The 21,976-nt window shown below is 44.9% G+C and overlaps 1 protein-coding gene across 1 annotated transcript in view; it reads right to left on the reverse strand.

The window, feature by feature from the left end:
• valopa (vertebrate ancient long opsin a) overlaps positions 1-20,603 on the reverse strand; it is a 58,250-nt gene extending 37,647 nt beyond the window's left edge. The window contains exon 1 of the mRNA XM_068053336.1: positions 20,372-20,603. Coding sequence (XP_067909437.1) covers positions 20,372-20,603 — 232 coding nt within the window. The remainder of the gene's footprint in view (positions 1-20,371) is intronic.
• Between the last annotated feature and the right edge of the window lie 1,373 nt (positions 20,604-21,976).

Genomic DNA, 21,976 nt, shown 5'->3' on the forward strand with positions numbered 1-21,976 from the left:
AATTCAAAAAGTCCCCAGGTTGGCCAGCAGGTTCTTGGGGCGGGGTGGGGGTGGGGGGTGGGTGGAGGGAGTTATTGCTGGACTTCAAGGCTTATTAGACACACTTGGTGAGGACTGGAGTGCTGGCTCTTACACAGACAAAATGTGGATCATTACTGTTGCCCAGACCAATCTTGTTAATTGAATCAGTGAGCATTTCCATTGTCTCTCTATTCAACTGTCTCTCAGAATGCAAATGTGCAACCATGTTTTCAGCCATTCAGTTCTGTTGTTTTTTTTTAAACAAGTTCTGTGCACTGTCCAGTAAAAAAAGTTTCAGTAGTGTCCCACATGACAAAATTAATATGTTTCCATTTGGCAGGTGTGATTTCCGTCACATAATTGTTAGCAATGAAACATCCTTTGGCAACTGAGTGCTTCCCCAGAATGATTAAGCATCTTTATTTTTCCCAGAATTTAGCAGGATTGTTGAAAATACCAGTTTTAGGACAGCTCTTGACATTTCAGTGCATTTTTACTATCACTCATATTTTCAGGGAATTAAGTATTGTCACCCCTAAGTTCTTCTGTTCATCCACACCCTTTCATGTCTTTTCATTGAGTCTATATTCCCATTCCTTGTTTATTCTCCCAAAATATATGATCTCAACCTTCTGCACATTAAATTGAATCTGTCTCTTGACTACCCATTTCACTAACCTGTCTCTATCTTTCTGATTTTTTATAGTCTGTTTTACTGCTTGTTTTACATGTAAGTGTTGAGCTTTTGTTCTCCACACCCAAGTCCAAATAATTTACCTCTGTTGAGTACAAATACACCCAGCTATTGTGGTGCATTACTTTGACCCTGTTTTAAGTCCAAGCAAGACCATTAATCCTCAGTCTTTAATTCCTGTCTGTCCAGCAACTTTCTATCCATGCTCCTAAATTTTCTTTTAAATTGATGTTTATAACACACGTTTTGTGACATATCCTATTGAATATCTTCTGAATATCTGTAAATACTGTATTCCTGTTATCTATCTAATTGTCCCAATGCTTGCAGAGCCTGTAACCTCCATTCCATGCCTCAAATCTTCTAGTGATTCCAGATCCTAGAACTTCCTTTACCAGTGTTCCCAGCTTCCTGACTTTCCCACCCTCACCACAGTGCTCCCAGCTCCCATATAAACAAATCAATTTTCTTGGTAATAGAGTTTAGCTGATAACCCTGTTCTTATAAAACCTATGATTCACTATGATCAATGCCATCAGGCTCTTGGTGGTGCTGCTGGGACTGCAGCCCAACTGAGGACATGGAGCCAGGACCGAGGTAAGTGTGGCTTGCCTCGCCGGGCAGATCTGTCGCGACCCAGCGAGGCAAGTGTGGTCGTTTTGGGGGAAGGGGGTGTCTCAGGTCCTGGGAGTGGTTGGGGAAGCAGGGGCAGCCTTCAATCGGGCACCCTGTGCCCGATTGTCAGCCCACCCCCACCCCCCACCCCCCCATGGGCGCTGGAAGGCCGTCAGGTATCACTGGACGACTGGGCGGCCTTTCATGTCTACCGGACACCCATTTTGCCACTTAAGGGCCTTGATCGGACTGGGGCAGGCGGCCCGTTTCTCGCAACCCCCCTCCCCCCCCACCCCCGCGGCCCATGTCAAGTGAGGCGGAGGCAGGAGTAGGCCAGGAAGGCCTCCCAGAGCCTCCCACTTGATTTTACGCCCCCCACCCCCCGCCACCGTCCTTCTCGCTGGGGTGGAGAAAAATTCTGACCTCTGCTCTCTGTCGCTCAACTCCATCTGCCAATCTCTTTTGCTATTCTCATATTTTACATTTTCAGAGAGTTGCTGCATGTAATTTTTTAAGTTTTTAAAGTTGCATATTTTTTTAAAAATTCATTTTAATATAAATGTGAATAGACCATTACTTTCCCCATACTTCTCACAGCCCATAATGTTTTACAATCATGGCCTGTTGCCTCCTATTTGCATGCTGTAGCCTTGTCTGCGAGGATTGTGCCTCCCATATGTTATACCATCAGGCCAATTTTTCGATAGTCCTTTGGATAGATTTCCCTATTCACCCAAGCTTTCTCATTTAACCTCCTGGCTTCCATGTGCCAAAGCTCCTCTTTTATGTACTCCAAGCTGAGCTTCCGTTCTGCTGGTCACCTCCTAGCTCCTTACTTAAGTACTGATTGTACTTTTGTGCAGTGAACAGTCAATAGGCACATCCAAATATTTACCATCCATTGGCAAAGATGGGCAAAGCTAATCATTGTTCAATGTTTCATGTTCAAATATTGCTGGTTTGCAAGGGTAAACATTATATTTAGCTGCATTAAAAACTATCTGTCATTCCTTAGTCCACTCAAACAATTTGGTAAAATCCCTTTGAATGCTAACAATATCCCTGACATTTATCATATGGTTGAAACGTTTGGCGATGTCAGACTCAGCACAGAACAGGAACTAAATCTAGCCTGATGGGTTTCACTCAGGGCTGTACCAGAGAGGAGCCTTCACAAACTACATTATCAGTAAATCACTAAAACACCTGTTTAAAATGACTCATTCATTTGTTTTCCTGTTGCTGCTAGGCTGTAATGTTGCACTACATATTCTGTGTCAGTTATTAGTTCATTCTTTTTTGTAGTTTGATACAGTGCCGTTATATTAAAATATGGTTAAATTCATGTTGAGATGCACGCATAGGAATTCCAAGAAAACAGAAAGTACAATACACAGTTTGAGATTAAAGACAAAGGCCATGCAGCTGGAAAGAGGTACCCCTCATGGTAGCCATTTTTCCAGATTAATTTTTGGAGAGACTGTTAATAACTTTGATATCAAAACTGTGACATCACCATAGGAAAGGAAACTAAAACAGAACCTTCCTCATGTATGTTCAGGGTCTGAATTGTAAAATGAACCAGCTTCCCTTGAGCTGTAAACTAGATTTCAGAATTCAAAGCAACATTCAACAAATCAAGCATTATAATCCAAAGAGTGCATTCATACCATGATAGCATTGCTGCAGAAGAGTACAGTGGAACCAACACTGCGATACAATTCTGGAAACACATCATGATCCCAACCTTTCCCTACAGAAAAATGCTGAGGATAACCTGAAAGGTAACAGCCTCATATGTTTGGGTTTGACATTGTAGGAACTATAGCTCTAATGTGGTATTAAATCTGTTTAAGTTTTTTTTATTATTCATTCATGGGATGTGGGCATCGATTGCCAGGCCAGCGTTTATTGACCATCCCTAATTGCCCTTGAGAAGGTGATGGTGAGCTGCCTTCTTGAACTGCTGCAGCCCATGTGGGGTGGGAACATCCACAGTGCTGTTAGGGAGTTCCAGGATTTTGACCCAGCGACAGTGAAGGAATGGCGATATAGTTCCAAGTCAGGATGGTATGTGGCTTGGACGGGAAACTTGGAGGTAGTGGTGTTCCAATGCATTTGCTGCCCTTGTCCTTCTAGGTGGTAGAGGTCGCGAGTTTGGAAGGTGCTGCCTGCGTAGCCTTGGTGTGTTGTTGCAATGCATCTTGTAGATAGTACACACTGCTGCCACTGTGCATTGGTGGCGGTGGGAGTGAATGTTTTTGGATGGGGTGCCAATCACGCGGGCTGCTTTGTCCTGGATGGCGTCGAGCTTCTTGAGTGTTGTTGGAGCTGCACCCATCCAGACAAGTGGAGAGAATTCCATCACACACTTGACTTATGCCTTGTAGATGGTGGACAGGCTTTGGGGAGTCAGGAGGTGAGTTACTCGCAGCAGGATTCTTAGCCTCTGACCTGCTCTTGTAGCCACGGTATTTATATGGCTACTCCAGTTGTTTCTGGTCAATGGTAACTCCCAGGATGTTGATTGTGGGGAATTCAGCGATGGTAATGCCATTGAAAATCAAGGGAAGATGGGTAGATTCTCTCTTGTTGGAGATGGTCATTGCCTGGCACTTGTGTGACGTGAATGTTACTTGCCACTTATCAGCTCAAGCCTGGATATTGTCCGGATCTTGTTGCATTTCTACATGGACTGCTTCAGTATCTGAGGAGTCGCAAATGATGCTGAACATTGTGCAATCATCAGCGAACATCCCCACTTCTGGCCTTATGATTGAAGGAAGGTCATTGGTGCAACAGCTGAAGATGGTTGGGACTAGGACACTACCCTGAGGAACTTCTGCAGTGATGTCCTGGAGCAGAGATGGTTGCACTAGGTATGACTCCAACCAGCAGAGAGTTTTCCCCCTGATTCCCATTGACCTCAGTTTTGCTAGGGCTCCTTGATGCCATACTCGGTCAAATGCTGCCTTGATGTCAAGGGCAGTCACTGCCACCTCACTTCTTGAGTTCAGCTTTTTTGTCCATGTTATGGAGTTCAATGAATACTCTGAAGGTGTTTTAACTTTATCTGAAGTTGATGTCAATGATTGGAGAGTAAGGATGCTCCCTATGTGCTCTCAAAAGATAAATGCCACATTATTTGGATGTGAAGCACTTCTATTTTTGGTGCTATGTGAGATGTTTTGGGTCCAAAGTAGTGTCCATGCCATGTGTGCATATTTCTGGTGCAGGCCATTCTGGACACCATTTTAATGAGGTTGTTAGCGTGGGCACTGGGAGTGTACACTGGAAGAATGCAGTGTAGGCAGATTGTGACATCAGTCAGCATGTATCACTGATTTGACTCCATGGCACCATTTTTGACCTGAACATTCTAATTAACATCCTCTCTTAACCTTGTACAACTGAACATGCGTTCGCCATCAGGAAAAAACGACCATCAGCGCTATTTAAAAGGTTTTGCTGAGTTAGTAGAAGTGTTTGGTGGTTTGTACTACTATTAAAAATAAAGTTGGTTAAGTCTACAGGGAATTGTGTGGCATGTGCTGAAGGCCTTGGTTTTCACGTCAAGTGTTCTACTCAGTCCACTTGCTCCCAGTCATTGGTGCTGTAATCTGTATCCCCCTTAGCCTGCAACATGACAGGAAGAAAGAGCAGAGGTGACACAGAGAAGGACAGATTGCTCAAAGAGGGAGGAGATGGGGAGAAGGGCTCTCAAAGGGAGGCTATATCCACCCAGGGTTTTCAGGGAGCAAATCTCCTAGCTCAGTCACAGGAAGGAATAGCGTGCAAGACATCTTCGCTTCACTTAGGAGTTCCTTGCTGAAATCTGCCATGTGCTGCATACAGACCTGCAGCCTCACAGCAGAGTGGGGAAGACAGTTCCAGGTGCTGTGAAGGTGACTACAGCCATGAACTTGTTTGCATCAGCCTCCTTCCAGGCTGGAGCAGACGGTATCTGCAACATCTCACAGTTCGCTGTCCACTGTTATAGAGGGAGCTGACTGACATACTGTATGCAAAGAGAGGGGAAGACATTTCGATGGATTTGACCAACCCTCTGGGGACAGGAGACCTCAAACAATGGTGGCGGAAGGCGAGGGAGGGGAACCCGATGGCTTCCTGCTGCCATGGGATATTCCCAGTGGTGGGAACCTCAGTGGCATGGTTGCCTTATGCCAATTAAGTGCCACTTGCTGCCTTTGCTGGCATTTTACTAGCATCAGGAGGCACCGCTGCCACGTGGGGAGACTGCCAGGTGGCGTCCCAGCGGGTTCCTGGTAGGGAGAATATCCCTCTTCATGGCCGCTCCATGACCCCTCTGGGGGAGCCCTGCAGTACTCACAAGAGTGTATGTCACAATTTGTTGTGGTTTGCTGTATCCTGCACAACCTCCTCATTATGAGGGCACAGCACTTGGGCATACGTGAGCAGCTGAGGAGGAGAATCAGTAGGAGGAAAAGGGGAGGAGACAATCAACACATAACTTTTCTGGCTGGGATGTCCAAGATCAGCTCATTTGTCTCCAGTACCAGCGAATGCAACCCAAATTCCCCATTCAACAGCCATCCCACACCATACCTTCCATCTGTTGCAGGCCATAACAGGATCCCTTTGGCCACAAAGCTGAAATAAAAGCCACCATAAAACAAACATTCCAAATGAACTTTGTCAAACAAACCATCCAATATTTCACAATAAGGTCAACTAATCACCTTTGTACATTCCCTTCGTGCCTGTCTTCCATTCGTCTTTGCCTGCCCTAGTGTCCCTACACAGTGTTACCCCAGTGGCTGCAGCATGGCTGGCGGAAGTCTGCTGACTTTCAGTGGGGGAGGCTGCAGATGGCCTTGCAGGATGACCATGTGCACCTCTGGCCCCGAAAGGCCAGGCTTTGTGTTGTGTTGTACCACCACAGCATAGGTGCCACAAGACCTTGCAAGCCCATTGAACTCTGGCATCTGCAGCCATAAAGGCAGTAATTTGTATCTTCCTGGCAGCAAGCTACGCTTGCATGGCAGAAAGCTGAACTTGCATGATTTCTGTCTGAGCTTCCACTGCAGCACTCTAATGTCTTGCAGTTTCTGCTTATGCTGCAATGGAAGCTCAGACACTGCATCATGGTTGTGTCTGCAAGTGTTTTTATGAAGTTGGCCACCACTTCCGCTGGAAAAGACGGACTCCAAGCTCTGCGAAAACCCCTGCGCCAAGTTGGAGCCAGGCTCCTCCATGCTCCTTGACAGTGAAAATGGGCTTTCTGGCAGGGCTGTCAATGCACCAAGCATTTCTGTGTGCATACCCATCAGCCTTTTTCTGTACACTGCCTCATTGAAGTGCTTATCTGAGTTCCCTGCAACATAATTCATGTGGCACCTTGCCCTCCGGGGAGCTGGCACCTGTGCTATCCTTTCCCTTGCCTTGTGTGCAGGGTATTCAAGACAGTGTCTCAACATGTGCTGATCCCGCCTCTAAGCTCCTTTCTAAAGTGCGCACAGCGTCAGCATCTGAACTGATGGCTGAGAGTATGACAATGAATGACAGTGTTTCATCATCAGTCTCTTCTTCCTCTATCACTTCTTTCTCCACCACAAATGCCAGACCAGTTTGCAGTTCTTGGATATCTGAAAGGAGAAAGGCACAAGGATAAGGTCGCAGTGAGGAGAGGGGAAGAAAACAAGAAGTGCATCTTTAACCCATCTGCAGCTTGTAAATCAGAAAAAGGTTGTGGAATGAGGGGTAAATGCAATATGAGAAGATGGATTAGGTATTAACGTACCATCATCTTCAATGGATACAGCCCCACCGCTGGCCCTAACCTCAGTCATGGCTGCTTCAATGATGGTGACCACTGTCTCCTCCAGGGGTGTAAAGACAGGCAGCCATATCTGTCCCTGCCAGTAGGTGCTGCTGCCTCCGTATGTGCACCACTTTGTCCTGCAAGAGAGGGGCAAGTGTGTCAGTGTGGCACAATCTATTGGAATGATGTGGTTGTCATGTTGAATAGCTAGCAGTATGTGCAAGTTATGAGATGTTTGTGAAGCTTGCAGCAGTGCTAAGCATGTGAGGGTGAGCTAAAGCTATGAATGTGAGGTATTGTTATGACCGACCGCTCCAGTCAAAGCCCCCGATCAAAATATACGATTCTGATTGTGGTGGGAGAAACGCGCTGTTAATTCAATCCAGTCCCTCCACAGATTGCCTAACATATCATTTTAAACTTTCCAAATTAAAGAAAGACCCAGCCAAATTGTACCATCTATTGACCCCCGAATGAGGCTAACCAAGCCAGATGTCTTTAAATCAGCAAATTAACTGTTTAATTAGAAAAACTAAATTCTTAAACACTATGAAGATATAAACAACATTTAAAATATAAAAAAATTACAGTCCTTGCAGATTTAAGCTCCTGCCAGATGTGGAACAGTCCAAGGTTGCTTGAAGTCCTCACAGCCGTCCGATGGGGGGGGGGGAAAAGGTTCTTCAACAGTAGAACAGTCCGTAGTCTAATTCAGAAGTTGAAATTGATGCTTTCCTTCTCCAGCAATGAATTCCCAACAATTAACAACTTGCAAACCCCTTTTAATGAATCAATTTGGCTTTAGAATGTTTGAGGGATAAAAGATTGTCACAGTCTAACTTCCCTTCCTTCAGTTTAAATTATCAGAGATCTCTGTTTTGGCTTGACTTTTAGAATTTTGAGGGAGAATAATAAATAAACAGACTAAATTCTCTTCCTGCAGTTTAACTGGACTGAGAACATTCCTTTCAGGTGCTAACACACAGCTGTCTGTCTGTTTCTCTGAGTTAAAACAGTCTGTTTCCACTATAAGCCAGTTCAAAATTAAATTGTAACAATGTATCTCTTGGTCTCTGGTCCTGAATGGCTGTATCCTGGGCAACAAGAATGCACTCTTTGACTCAGTCTTAACAGCTTGCTGCTTTAAAGCAGTATGGCTCTTTTTCCAGCCTTAAAGGCACACCACATTCTTCCTGTAAAAACAACTACAGGATCATAACAGTATGAGTCTTGGTTCATAGAGATGGTTGGTCAGTGAGTGAAGGTGGTGTGATGAATTAAGCAATGTCTGAGGCTAGTGGTTCATTTGTAAGGATATAGCATTTGAAGATTAATTGTCTTGTGTTAGGTCATTGCATCCAGGTCCTTGGGGCTACACTGCTTATATTGACAGTGATTGCTATCTATTCCCACTGCCTCACACTGTTCCCCTGTAGAAAGAGGACATCCCTCCTCCTCTCCACCTCCTCCGCCAAGGCCTCCAGTGTTGTATCAGAGAATTTTGGAGCCCACTCTCTGTGCTGATGTGCCATATACACTCTTCTTGCAGGTCAGACACTCTTCCTCATCTGGAAAGCACCAGCTGCAGCCAGAATACGCCTCCAATTTAAAAAGTGCAGGCTGGCTTTAGGTACTACAGACAAGCTTTAAGTGGTGGTAGCCTCACATGGACTGGGCCCCTGCTGAGGTGCGCAGCCACTCAGCAGCACCTTTAGTGCTAGATTGCACGGTACTATCATTTAAATGAGCAGGCAGGATGAAGTTTTAGTGTTGCCTGAATCGCATGGAATGTAATTACTCCCACATTATGATCTGTGCCCATTTTCAGGAGCTACCGAATTTTACCCCAAAAAAGTGTAACAATCAGGCATGCAGAAGTTTATGCCCATAAGCACATATGTCATACAGTCATAGAGTCATAGAGTCATACAGCACAGCAACAGGCCCTTCGGCCCACTGCGTCCATGCTGGCCATAATGCCACTAATACTAATCCCACCAGCCTGCATTAATTCCATATCCCTCTGTGCCTTGCTCATACAAGTACCTGGCCAGATGCCTCTTAAATGTCGCTACTGTTCCTGCCTCCACCACCTCCTCAGACAGCTCATTCCAGATACCCACGATTCTTTGTGTGAAAAATTTACCCCTTTGATCCCCTTCAAACCTCCTCCCTCTCACCTTAAATCTATGCCCTCTAGTTTTAGTCACCCCGACCATGGGAAACAGACTCTGGCTATCTACCCTATCTATGCCTCTCATAATTTTATATACTTCTATCATGTCCCCTCTCAGCCTCCTTCATTCCAGGGAAAACAAACCCAGCCTATCCAATCTCTCTTTATAACTCATGCCCTCCAAACCAGGCAACATCCTTGTGAATCTTTTCTGCACCCTCTCCAGCTGAATCACATCTTTCCTGTAGTGCGGCGACCAGAACTGCACACAGTACTCCAAATGTGGCCTAACCAACGTTATGTACAACTGTAACATGGCGTCCCAACCCTTGTACTCAATGCCTCGGCCGATGAAGGCAAGCATGCCATATGCCTTCTTCACCACCCCATCTACCTGTGTTGCCACTTTCAAGGATTTATGTACTTGCACCCCAAGGTCTCTCTGCTCAACAACACTCCCCAGGCCCCTGCCATTCACTGTATATGTCCTACCCTGGTTTAACTTCCCAAAATGCATCACTTTGCACCTGTCTGCATTAAATTCCATTTGCCAATCCCTTGCCCACTTTCCCAGTTGATCTATATCCTGTTATAACCTTAGACAACCTTCTTCACTGTCCACTATACCACCAATTTTGGTGTCATCTGCAAACTTACTAATCATGCCCCCTACATTCTCATCCAAGTCATTAATATATATGACAAACAACAGAGGGCCCAGCACTGATCCCTGCAGCACATCACTGGTCACCGGTCTCCAATCTGAAAAACAACCCTCCACTACCACCCTCTGCCTCCTATCACCAAGACAATTTTGTATCCAATTTGCTAGCTCACCCTGGATCCCATGTGTTTGAACTTTCCGGACCAGCCTACCATGCGGGACCTTGTCAAAGGCCTTGCTAAAGTCCATGTAGACAACGTCCACTGCCCTGCCCTCATCAATCCTCTTGGTCACCTCCTCAAAAAACTCAATCAAATTCAGAGACATGATTTCCCACGCACAAAGCCATGATGACTATCCCTAATCAGACCTTGCCTTTCCAAATGCATATAAATCCTGTCTCTCAGAATCCCTTCCAATAAATTTCCCACCACTGATGTAAGGCTCACCGACCTGTAGTTCCCTGGCTTATCCCTGCTGCCCTTCTTAAATAAAGGCACAACATTAGCTATCCTCCAGTCTTCCGGTACTTCACCCGTGGCTAATGATACAAAAATGATACAAAAATCTCTGCCAGGGCCCCAGCAATCTCCTCCCTTGCTTTCCATAGCGTCCTCGGACACACCTGGTCAGGCCCTGGGATTTATCCACCTTAATGTGCTTCAAAACCTCCAACACCTCCTCCTTTGGAATGTTGGTATGCACCAGGATATCGCTGTTCCCTCCCTTGAACTCACTAGCTTCCATGACCTTCTCCATGGTAAATACAGACGAGAAGTATTCATTTAAGACCTCGCCCATTTCCCATGGCTCCACACATAGATTGCCACACTGATCCTTAAAGGAACCTACACTCTCCCTAGCTACCCTTTTACTCTTAATATACTTATAGAATATTTTAGGATTCTCCTTAATCTTATCTGCCAGGGAAATCTCATGGCCCCTTTTCGCCCTCCTAATTTCCTTCTTAAATGTACTCCTACATCCCTTATACTCCTCGAGGGACTCGCTTGATCCCAGCTGCCTATACCTGACATATGCCTCCTTCTTTGTCCTGACCAGACCCTCAATATCCCTCGTCAACCAAGGTTTCCTAAACTTGCCAGCCTTGTCCTTCAATCTAACAGGAACATGCTGGCCCTGAACTCTTCCTCTCTCACTTTTAAAAACCTCCCACTTGCCAGACATCCCTTTACCTGTAAACAGCCTCTCCCAATCAAATATGTGTAAAACTTTCTCTTGCGCAGGAGAATTCCAATGCGATCCAGGAGTGGAAATGAGGTACTACCGAGCTAAGACCCATGGCTGCACTAAAAGTGTAGCCATTCATCTCCAATTCCCATTAACTCCCCATTTAGTGGTGACAATAATAACAGACTTCAGGAGACTTAGACTGGTGAAGTGGCAGAAATATGGCAGATATAATTTAATGCAGGGAAATGTGAAGTGATTCATGTTGGTACGAGGAATGAGGAGGAGCAATATAAACTAAATGGTGCAATTTTAAAGGGCATGCAGGAACACAGAGACCTGGGTGCATATACACAAATCTTTGAAGGCTATTAAAAAGGAATGTTGGACCTTTGGTTTTATAAATAGAGCTGTAAAGTATAAAAGCAAGCAAGCTAAGCCAAGCATTTATGAATCACTGGTTAGACCCCAGCTAGAGTATTGTGGCTAATTCTGGGTACCACACTTTAGGAAGGACCTTTCAGAGGATGCAGAGGAGATTTACTGGAATGGTACCAGCGAAGAAAGACTTCAGTTATGTGGAGACAGTAAAGAAGCTGGGATTATGCTTCTCAGAGCAGAGAAAGTGAAGGGGAGATTTGATAGAGCAGTTCAAAATCATGGAGAGTTTTGCTAGATTAAATAAGAAGAAATGGTTTCCAGTGGCAGAAGGGTTGGTAACCAGAGGACACAGATTTAAGACAATAGGCATAAGAACCAGCAGTGACATGAGGAAAGCAATTTTATGCCGCAAGTTTTTGTGATCTGGAATGCACTGCCTGAAGTGATGGTGAAAGCAGATTCAGTAGTAACGTTCAGAAGGAAATTGGATAAGTACTTGGAGGAGAAAATTTTGCAGTGCTATGGGGAAAGAGCAGGGGAGTGAGACTAATTGGATAGTTTGTACGATGAGCTGAAAAGCCTCCTTCTGTGCTGTGGCATTCTATGATTCTTCCAATATCCTGATTCCTTCACTCCGTCATTAGCAGTAGAGTTCAGCCAACTCCACCCTCTCTAAAATTCCATACCTGCTGGTTGTTTCCCCACCTTCAAAAGCCTCATCAAATCCTATCTCTTTAACTTGATTGAATCTGTTCAAACTTTTCTACCATTGCTCAGCAAACATTTCTTCCCTGTGAAATGTTTTAAGACATTTATATTACAGATGCTTGTGACGTAAAAGTAGATTTTTGTCTGTTCTATTTTTAACCTACCAAACCAATGTACAAAAGAAATGACACTGCACTGCCCTGCTTCATCAGTGTGGACTGAGGGCTCTAAAATACCCATAGAAAAAAAATTCATAAAAGTCAAATAGTACAAGAAAGAAAAGACTTGCATTTATATAGCACCTTTCAAAACCACAGGATGTCTCAAATGTTTTACAATCAACACAGTACTTTTTGAAGTGTAGTCACTGTTTTAATGTAGGAAGCACAGCAGCAAATTTGTGCACAGCAAGCTCCCACAAACCGCAATAAGGTAATGACCAGATAATCTGATTTTGTGATGTTGATTGAGGGATAAATATTGGCCAGGACTCATCCAAAAGATAGCACCTCCAACGGTGTAGCACTCCCCCACTAGTACGCAGGGATATCAGCCTTGATTTTTGGGCTCCGGTCCTGCAGTAAGACTTGAACTCTTAACCGCCAGCCCTAGCGCTATCAGCTGAGCCACAGTGGGAACAACACTGAAAACGTACATATTAAACATATTAATTGTTACTCGCCTTCAACTGTTAATTAGATATTTTACAATACTCTTCTTTGGCCTCCTTATCTCGAGAGACAATGGGTAAGCGCCTGGAGGTGGTCAGTGGTCAAAGGCTAATAAGATATGATAGTTTCATTATTTTTAGTTAATTCAAGATGGATTTCACGCAGAGCCATTTTTAAAAATTATTCATTTCAAGGGATATGGGTGTCATTGGCAAGGTCAGCATTTGTTGCCCATCCCTAATTGCCCATCAGAAGGTGGTGGTGAGCTGCCTTCTTGAACCACTGCAGTCCATCTAGTGCGGGTACACCCACAATGCCGTTAGGGAGGGAGTCCAAGATTTTGATACAGCGACAGTGAAGGAACGGTTTAGTTCCAAGTCAGGATCGTGTGTGGCTTGGAAGGGAACTTGCTGGTAGTGTTCCCACGCATCTGCTGCCCTTGTCCTTCTAAGTGGAAGAGATCATGGGTTTGGAAGGTGTTGTTGTAGGAGGTGTGGCGAGTTTCTGCACTGCATCTTGCATATCATATGCACTTCTGCCACTTTCGTCGGTGGTGCAGGCAGTGAATGTTTAAGGTGGTGGACTGGGTGCCGATCAAGCAGGCTGCTTTTCCCTGGATGGTGTAAAGCTTCTTGAGTGTCATTGGAGCTGCACTCATCTAGGCAAGTGGAGAGTATTCCATCACACTGCTGACTTGTGCCTTGCAGATGGTGGACAGGCTTTAGGGAGTCAGGAGGTGAGTTACTCACCACAGACATCTCAGCCTCTGACCTGCTCTTGTAGCCATAGTATTTATGTGGCTGATCCAGTTCAGTTTCTAGTAAATAGTAACCCACCAGAATGTTGATGGTGTGGGATTCAGCAATGGTAATGCTGTTGAATGCCAAGGGTAGATGGTTAGATTCTCGCTTGCTGGAGATCATCATTGCCTGGCACTTGTGTGGGGCAAATGTTGTCTGTCACTTATCAGTCCAAGCCTGAACATTGTCCACGTCTTGCTAGATATGGACACGGACTGCTTCAGTATCTGAGGAGTTGCGAAAGGTATTGAACATTGTATAATCATCAGCAAACATTCCCACTTCTGATCTTATGATGGAGGGAAGGTCATTGATGAAGCAGCTGAAGATGGTTGAGCCTAGGACACTATCCTGAGGAAGTCCTGCAGCTGCGCCCTGGGGCTCAGATGATTGGCCGCCAACAACCACAACTGTCTTCCTTTGGGCTAAATATAACTCCAACCAGTGGCGACTTTACCCTCTGATTCTCATTGAATTCAATTTGGCTAGGGATCCTTGTTGGCACCCTTAGTCAAATGATGCTTTGATATCAAGGGATATCACTCTCACCTCATCTCTTGAGTTCATCGCTTTTGCCCATATTTGGATCAAGGCTGTAATGAGGTCAGGGGCTGAGTGTAATGGTGTAAGATCACCTCTTTGGAGCATCGTAACACCAAAGGTACCATAAAAAGACAATAGTCAGGACTTGATTGTACTCTGCTATTGTCAACACACTTGGCATTGTCCGCAGGATGGAAGACGGTCACATATCCAACGATCTTCTGAAGCTATTATTAAAGACAGTACAGCAGGGCATTTAGAAAAATTCAAGGTAATCAGGCAGAGTCACCATGATTTTGTGAAAGGGAAATCATGTTTAACCAATTTATTGGAGTTCTTTGAGGGAGTTACATGTGCTATGGATAAAGGGGAACCAGTGGAAGTATTGTACTTAGATTTCCAGAAGGCATTTGATAAGGTGCCACATCAAAGGTTATTGCAAAAATAAAAGCTCATGGTGTAGGGGGTAACATATTGGCATGGATAGAAGATTGTCTAGCTAACAGGAAACAAAGAGTAGGCATAAATGGGTCATTTTCTGGTTGGCAAGATGTAACGAGTGGTGTACCACAGGGATCTGTGCTGGGGCCTCAATTTTTTACAATTTATATAAATGACTTAGATGAAGGGACCAAACGTATGGTTGCTAAATTTGCTGATGACACAACGATAGGTAGGAAAGTAACTTGTGAAGAGGACATAAGGGATATAGATAGATTAAGTGAATGGACAAAGACCTGGCAAATGGAGAATAATGTGAGAAAGTGTGAAATTGTCCACTTTGGCAAGAATAATAATAATATTATCGAAAAGGTGAGAGATTGCGGAGCTCTGAAATGCAGAGAGATCTTAGTGTCCTAGAACATGAATTGCAAAAGGTTAGTATACAGGTACAGTACGTAATTAGGAAAGCTAATAGAATGTTATTGTTTATTGCAAGGGGAATTGAATACAAAAGTAGGGAGGTTATGCTTCAGCTATACAGGGCATTGGTGAGGCCACATCTGGAGTCCTGTGAACAGTACTGGTCTCCTTATTTAAGGAAGGATGTGAATGCATTGGAGGCAGTACAGAGAAGGTTTACTAGACTAATACCTGGAGTGGGAGGGCTGTCTTACAAGGAAAGCCTGGACAGGCTAGGCTTGTATCCACTGGAATTTAGAAGAGTAAGAGGTGACTTGTTTGAAACATATAAGATCCTGAGGGGTCTTGACAGGGTGGATGTGAAAATGATGTTTCCACTTGTGGGAAAATCTAGAACTAGGGGACACAGTTTAAAAATAAGGAGTCGCCAATTTAAGACAGAGATGAGGAAAAAAATTTTCTCAGAGGGTCATGAGTCTTTGGAACTCTCTTCCTCAAAAGGCGATGGAAGCAGAGTCTTTGAATATTTTTAAGGCAGAGATAGATAGATTCTTGATAAACAAGGGGGTGGAAGGTTATCGGGGGTAGGTGGAAATGTGGAGTAATCAGTTCAGCCATGAACTTATTGAATGGCAGCGCAGGCTCGAAGGGCCGAATGGCCTACTCCTGCTCCTAATTCACATGTTCGGACATTCATATGTATGTTCAAATGGTGATGTAGCTGGGACCAGATGACCAGCGAAGCGCCCAGAGCTCCACTTCAAGAATGCTTGCAAGCATATCATGACAGCTCTAAATGTCAACTGGTGGACTTGGGAGTCAACAGCTGATGAAAGAGGGAAATGGCGACACAGCGTGTGGACTGGTGTGCACTACCATGATGACCAGTTGCTATAGCAGCTTGACAACAGGCGCCAACAACAAAAATCAACTTACAGCATCACTTGGCAGCTTCACATGCAGCACCTGTGACAGAACCTGCCTCTCCAGCACCGGCCTTCACAGCCATCAGCAAAGATGCACCAAGAGAAGATATCCCACCTAAATGGATTGTTTGTTGCATGTCCATCATCTTTCATAGATGAAAGGATGCCAACCCCCACCCATTTACTACTACTATGAAACACTGATAAAATTTTATCCTGTCACCAGTTTGAGCCAGAAGATCTCAGGTACACTGCTGGCTGTGTGTTAGTGAAGATACTCTTCTGACGCCCTACGTCATTTGACAATTTCCAGTTTCCTGGCCCCAGCCACCTCCTCTTCGCTATGGACGTCCAATCTCTCTACACCTCCATCCCCCACCAGAACCGTTTGAGCACTCTCCGCTTCTTCCTTGAGCAAAGGCCCAACCAGTCCCCATCCACCACTACCCTCCTCCGCTTGGCTGAACTTGTTCTCACATTGAACAACTTCTCCTTCAACTCCACTCACTTCCTTCAAGTAAAAGGTGTTGCTATGGGTACCCACATGGGCCGTAGTTATGTCTGTCTTTTTGTGCGATATGTCAAACATCCCTTGTTCCAGTCCTACACAGGCCCCCTCCCCCAACTCTTTCTGGTACATTGATGACTGTATCAGTGCAGTTTCCTGCTCTCGCCCTGAACTGGAAAACTTTATCAACTTTGCACCCTTCTCTCACCTTTACATGGTCCATCTCCGACACTTCCCTCCCCTTCCTCGACTTTTCTGTCTCCATCTCTGGGGATAGGCTGTCTACTATATTCATTATAAGCACACCGACTCCCACAGCTACCTCGACCTCACTTCTTCACACCCTACCTCCTGTAAGGACTCCATTCCATTCTCCCAGTTTCTCCCTCTCCGACACATCTGCTCTGATGGTGCTACCTTCCATGACAGCGCTTCTGATATGTCTTCCTTTTTCCTCAACCGAGGATTCCCCCCCCACTGTGGTTGACAGGGCCCTCAACCGTATCCGGCCCATTTCCCGCACCTCTACCCTCACCCCTTCCCCTCCCTCCCAGAACGGTGACAGCGTTCGCCTTGTCCTCACTTTCCACCCCATCAGCCTCCATATCCAAAGGATCATCCTCTGCCATTTCTGCCACCTCCAGCATGATACCACTGCCAAAGGCATCTTCCCCTCCCCTCCCCTATCAGCATTCCGGAGGGATCGTTCCCTCTGCGACACCCTGGTCCACTCCTCCATTACCCTCAACACCTTGTCCACTTCCCACGGCACCTTTCCCTGCAATCGCAGGAGGTGTAATACCTGCCCATTTACCTCCTCTCTCCTCACTATCCAAGGCCCCAAACACTCCTTTCAGGTGAAGCAGCAATTTACATGTACTTCTTTCAATGTAGTATACTGTATTCGCTGCTCACAATGTGGTCTCCTCTACATTGGGGAGACCAAACGCAGACTTGTGTGACCGCTTTGCGGAACACCTCTGCTCAGTCCGAAAGCATGACCCCGAGCTTCCGGTTGCTGGCCTTATCAATACACACCCCTGCTCTCATGCTCACATCTCTGTCCTGGGATTGTTGCAGTGTTCCAATGAACATCAACGCAAGCTCAAGGAACAGCATCTCATTTACCAATTAGGCACACTACAGCCTGCCGGACTGAACATTGAGTTCAATAATTTCAGAGCATGACGGGCCCCCCATTTTACTTTTATTTTTAGTTATTTTTTCTTATTTTTCCTTTTTCTTTTTTTTTGTGTTTATTTATTTTAGTTTGTTTCTACTGTGCCTACCCACTGTTTTTTTTCATGTTTGTGCTTGTGGCTGTTCAATTTTCAGTCCATTAACATGCTATCTGTGCTAATACTTTGTCCTTCAGCATACAATTAACATATTGTTTGCCTTTGCTCCATGACCTTCTGGTCAGCTATTCTGTGACCTTGTCCTATCAACATCCTTTTTGTTATCTCTTGCCCCACCCCCGCTTTACTTGCTTAAAATATTTTACATTTCTTAGATCTGCCAGTTCTGAAGAAGGGTCACTGACCTGAAACGTTAACTCTGCTTGCCTCTCCACAGATGCTGCCAGACCTGCTGAGTATTTCCAGAGTTTCTTGTTTTTATTATGTTAGTCAAGATACAGCTGGCCTTTTGTGATTTTTCCACACACATAGAGCTTCACTGACCTGGTATCCCCATTCTGGTTAAATGTTAATGTTAACAGAAAGTTGACAGGACAACGGGTTCTGACATTGAAAAAAAAATTGCTTTCAGTTCCCATGCAGACAAAAGGACCAGCTGAGAACCTCACTCTGTACCGCTTCCAGTTACACTCTACGAGATGGCCCGCAACGTTTGCCGAGATCCAATTTGAGCAACTTCACACCAGGATATGACTACAAAGCCAAAACTGCTCAATGTTCACACAAAGAGGTAGCAGATTTTCAATGGAAGCACGATCTGGCGGCTTCTGTTATTGGTGTGTTATTCCCCTTCCTACCAGCTTTCCCTCTCTGTGCTCTGCTCAGGCGGTAAACACATCTTTCCCCAATGGTGTGGACCATAACTGAGTAAGACATTCTATTTCGCCTTGTCATTTCCCTACCTACTATGGGGGATTTCCAAAGTGAACTCTGGGAAGCAGCAACTCCTATGACTGAGTGCAAAACATGTCTAGGTTCCTAATAGTCCCTACTAACTGTGAAACTTTTGCTAATGTGAAACAAAACTGAGCAACCCGAATAAGACGCGCCATGAAACCATAAAGCATCTTCTCAACACTTAGGAGTTGCCCCGAATGTTTGCACCGTGGACAGCAATTACATCGATGGCTTAGGGCAGTTTATGGAATTGAATCTGTGCTTTGGCGACAGAAATGAACGCATTCTCCACCACGATTATATTTTAATTTCAGGGAAAGCACAGGACCTGCACTCCAGTTTTGAATTCAAACATTGTAAGTTCCATGCAGTATAAAGACGGAGCACATTTCGCTGCATTACGCGCAGTGCTGAAGTCCCCAACGCAATTGCCGCCTCCAACCGAAGGAATCGTCTGTAATGGCCACACAGTGAGAGGAACCAGGGACTCAACAAGTTCAACTTCACAAATTGGTTTGGCACCAAAGGGACTGTACGATCCCTTCTTCAGCTGTGGGTTTGTGAATGAGCCTGTTTTAGACTGAATTTACAAATTCGATGTCAGGGCAGGCGATGCATTCATGACTAACCTATTGCATTTTGAGCTCGGAGAGTCTAGTTCTTAGGAGTCTGACCGATGTGTTAATCCAGCTGTGACTGTTCATAGCGAAAAGCCAATAAAAAATTTCATCTCACACCGCGCGACTAGAGTGACATTAACAGGAAGCATTTGACACTCTCCTGTCCCAAGTGTGCTCGTGTTCTCTTCAGTATGTGGAAATGTCTGAAGATTGTATCTTAGGTACAAGCACCAAGATGTAGCTTGGCTGGTGGTGAGAAGGGCCCTCCCCGTCAGATCCTTCATGCACGCCCGAAGTCTCGCCCCCTCTGCACGCTGCCCCCGCGGTGGCTGTGGTGGGGAAGAGACGGTTGCCCACCTCCTCCTGGAATATGTCTTTGCAAAGCAGGTGTGGAAAGAGATGCAATGGTTTTTGTCGAGGTTCATCCCAAGCAGCTCTGTAACACAGCAGTCTGTGCTCTACGGGCTGTTCCCAGGGATGCACACCGAGACAAACATCAACTGCTGCTGGAGGACTATCAATTCGGTGAAAGACGCCCTTTGGTCTGCCCGAAACTTGCTGGTCTTCCAGCGCAAAGAGTTGTCCACGACTGAATGTTGCAGACTGGCACATTCCAAGATCCAGGACTACGTGCTGAGGGACGCACTAAAGCTTGGGGCAGCCGCAGCAAAGGCTCAATGGGGAAAGACCACAGTGTAAGGTCCCCCTCACCAAGCTGAACTGAGGGGCTGGATTCATGGGAAACCCCTCGAACTGTATCGGGAAAATTTTGTGTGTTGTAAATGTAAAAATGTATATGGCATGACAATGAAATGGAAGGGTTGTGAGGCAACTCATAATTGTATGGAAGGAAACTGATCACCTTTGCACTGTTTGTATTTTTTGACTTGATGCTGTTTTAAACTGTTTGGGCATGTAATTTTTACAGATTTTTATGAATAAAGTATATTTTGAAAATAAAAAAATATATAAAAAACCATATACCGACTTACTATCATCACAATGTCCTGGAATATTTGGCAAATACTTATTTGCTACAAATATTGGGTTCTAATGTCAGTGATAAACTTCTAAATGTAAAACGACTCACCGAAAAATGTGACCGCAAAGCCTTCCAAAACGCACGCCCAGGCTCCCAGAACGAAGTATCCATAAAGGTTGGTGATAAAACTGAGAGTGCCCCCGATAACAGCGACAAGGAAATCAGCCGCAGATAAATTGAGAATAATGTAATTCAGAGGCTGCCTCAACTGCTTGTATCTGTACGTCACCAGCAAGACAATGAAGTTTTCAGAAAGTGATAAAAATGTCACAAAAAACATTAAAGTGGCCAAAAGTTTGAAGTTCCAGGGTTCGATGGTGTGCAGGGGGCCACTGAATGGATCTGTAGCCGGGGGGACCACATCGGTCGCCTCGGGGAACAGGGTTTCGTTGGCAGCCCTTCTCCACGAAGAATTCATCCTTTACACAAAGTCCGAAAAATTCGCCAATACCTTGCAACAATCACTATGGGCTTACTTAATTTTGCCAAAACTCGCAACGAGCAGTACCAGTGAAAAGAAAAATTAAAAGGAAAGGAGGTATCACTTGAGGTTTAAGAGCAGCAAATTGCCCCCTTTCCAGTCTTAGGTGCTCTCTCCTGCTATTCTGTGCGATTAATGGAACTATCTTCGGGCATGGACATCTGACAGCATGTTCTTTGTCTGGAGGGGGAGGAGGTACCAAGAGCCCTTTCTACTGATATCAGTTTGAGGTGGGCTTTAGTTTACAGTGTGCAGCAAACGGATGAAAATTGAATTATTTTGGGGAGAGCAGGAAGGACTCCTACAACAAAGTTTCACAAATTTCAAATAAGGAAATCGAAAGGGAAAAAAATGAGATGCTTACAACTTGAAGCTGTACCTCATCCCCTTGTGCATACAGATTTATTGAAAAATGTCAAACTACCAAGGGCAAAGATATGTTTCCAACAATGCAGTGCCATCTACACGACGGGAATGTTATTCATCATATAGACCCATCTCAAAAGGGAAAGTTACCTCCTCTATGTCAATCGACCTGTTGCATGCCTTCTTGTGACTTTAGGCAATCGATTACAAAAGTTCAATCGAAGTATCCAATCGACAAATACAAAGAGTGCAACGTCTAATAAAACAGGTGGCAAATCGACCACATCGATGGAACGCGAGATGTATTATCCAAACCAGAAAATCAGATAGAGAAGATTCTGTTCATCGTGCACCCATAACGGGAGTGATAGATTTCTGTTTTGCCCCAGCACGTTCGATACTAGCTGATGGCCGCTAAGAGGCGTTTAAATTGGAGTTTAAATTATACTGCCTTTCCTTTTCTGAATGTTGTCGCTCCTCGGGGGAAATATTGTACTTGTTGCTGCATATGAACTCTTACAGCACATACATGTTTTAAAATCGTTTAAATCATTATTATTGCCTTTAACATCACTTATGATTACATTGATGCACTGGGTGGTGTTTGGCGATTCTAGAAATGAGTGTGCGGGCAAGTAACATGAAAGGCTGAAAAGCAAGCATCACAAGATGGTATCTGCATCTCCACTAATGCTGTCAGTTCAGTTCGGCTACATTTATTAAACTCAGGAATCCCTCTCAGTTATTTCCTGGACCATATCATCGGCATTTATACAGAAACAAAAATCGTGCACTGTCGTAGTTAA

The sequence above is a fragment of the Heterodontus francisci genome, chromosome 20 (assembly GCF_036365525.1).
Source record: "Heterodontus francisci isolate sHetFra1 chromosome 20, sHetFra1.hap1, whole genome shotgun sequence".
NCBI lineage: Eukaryota > Metazoa > Chordata > Chondrichthyes > Heterodontiformes > Heterodontidae > Heterodontus > Heterodontus francisci.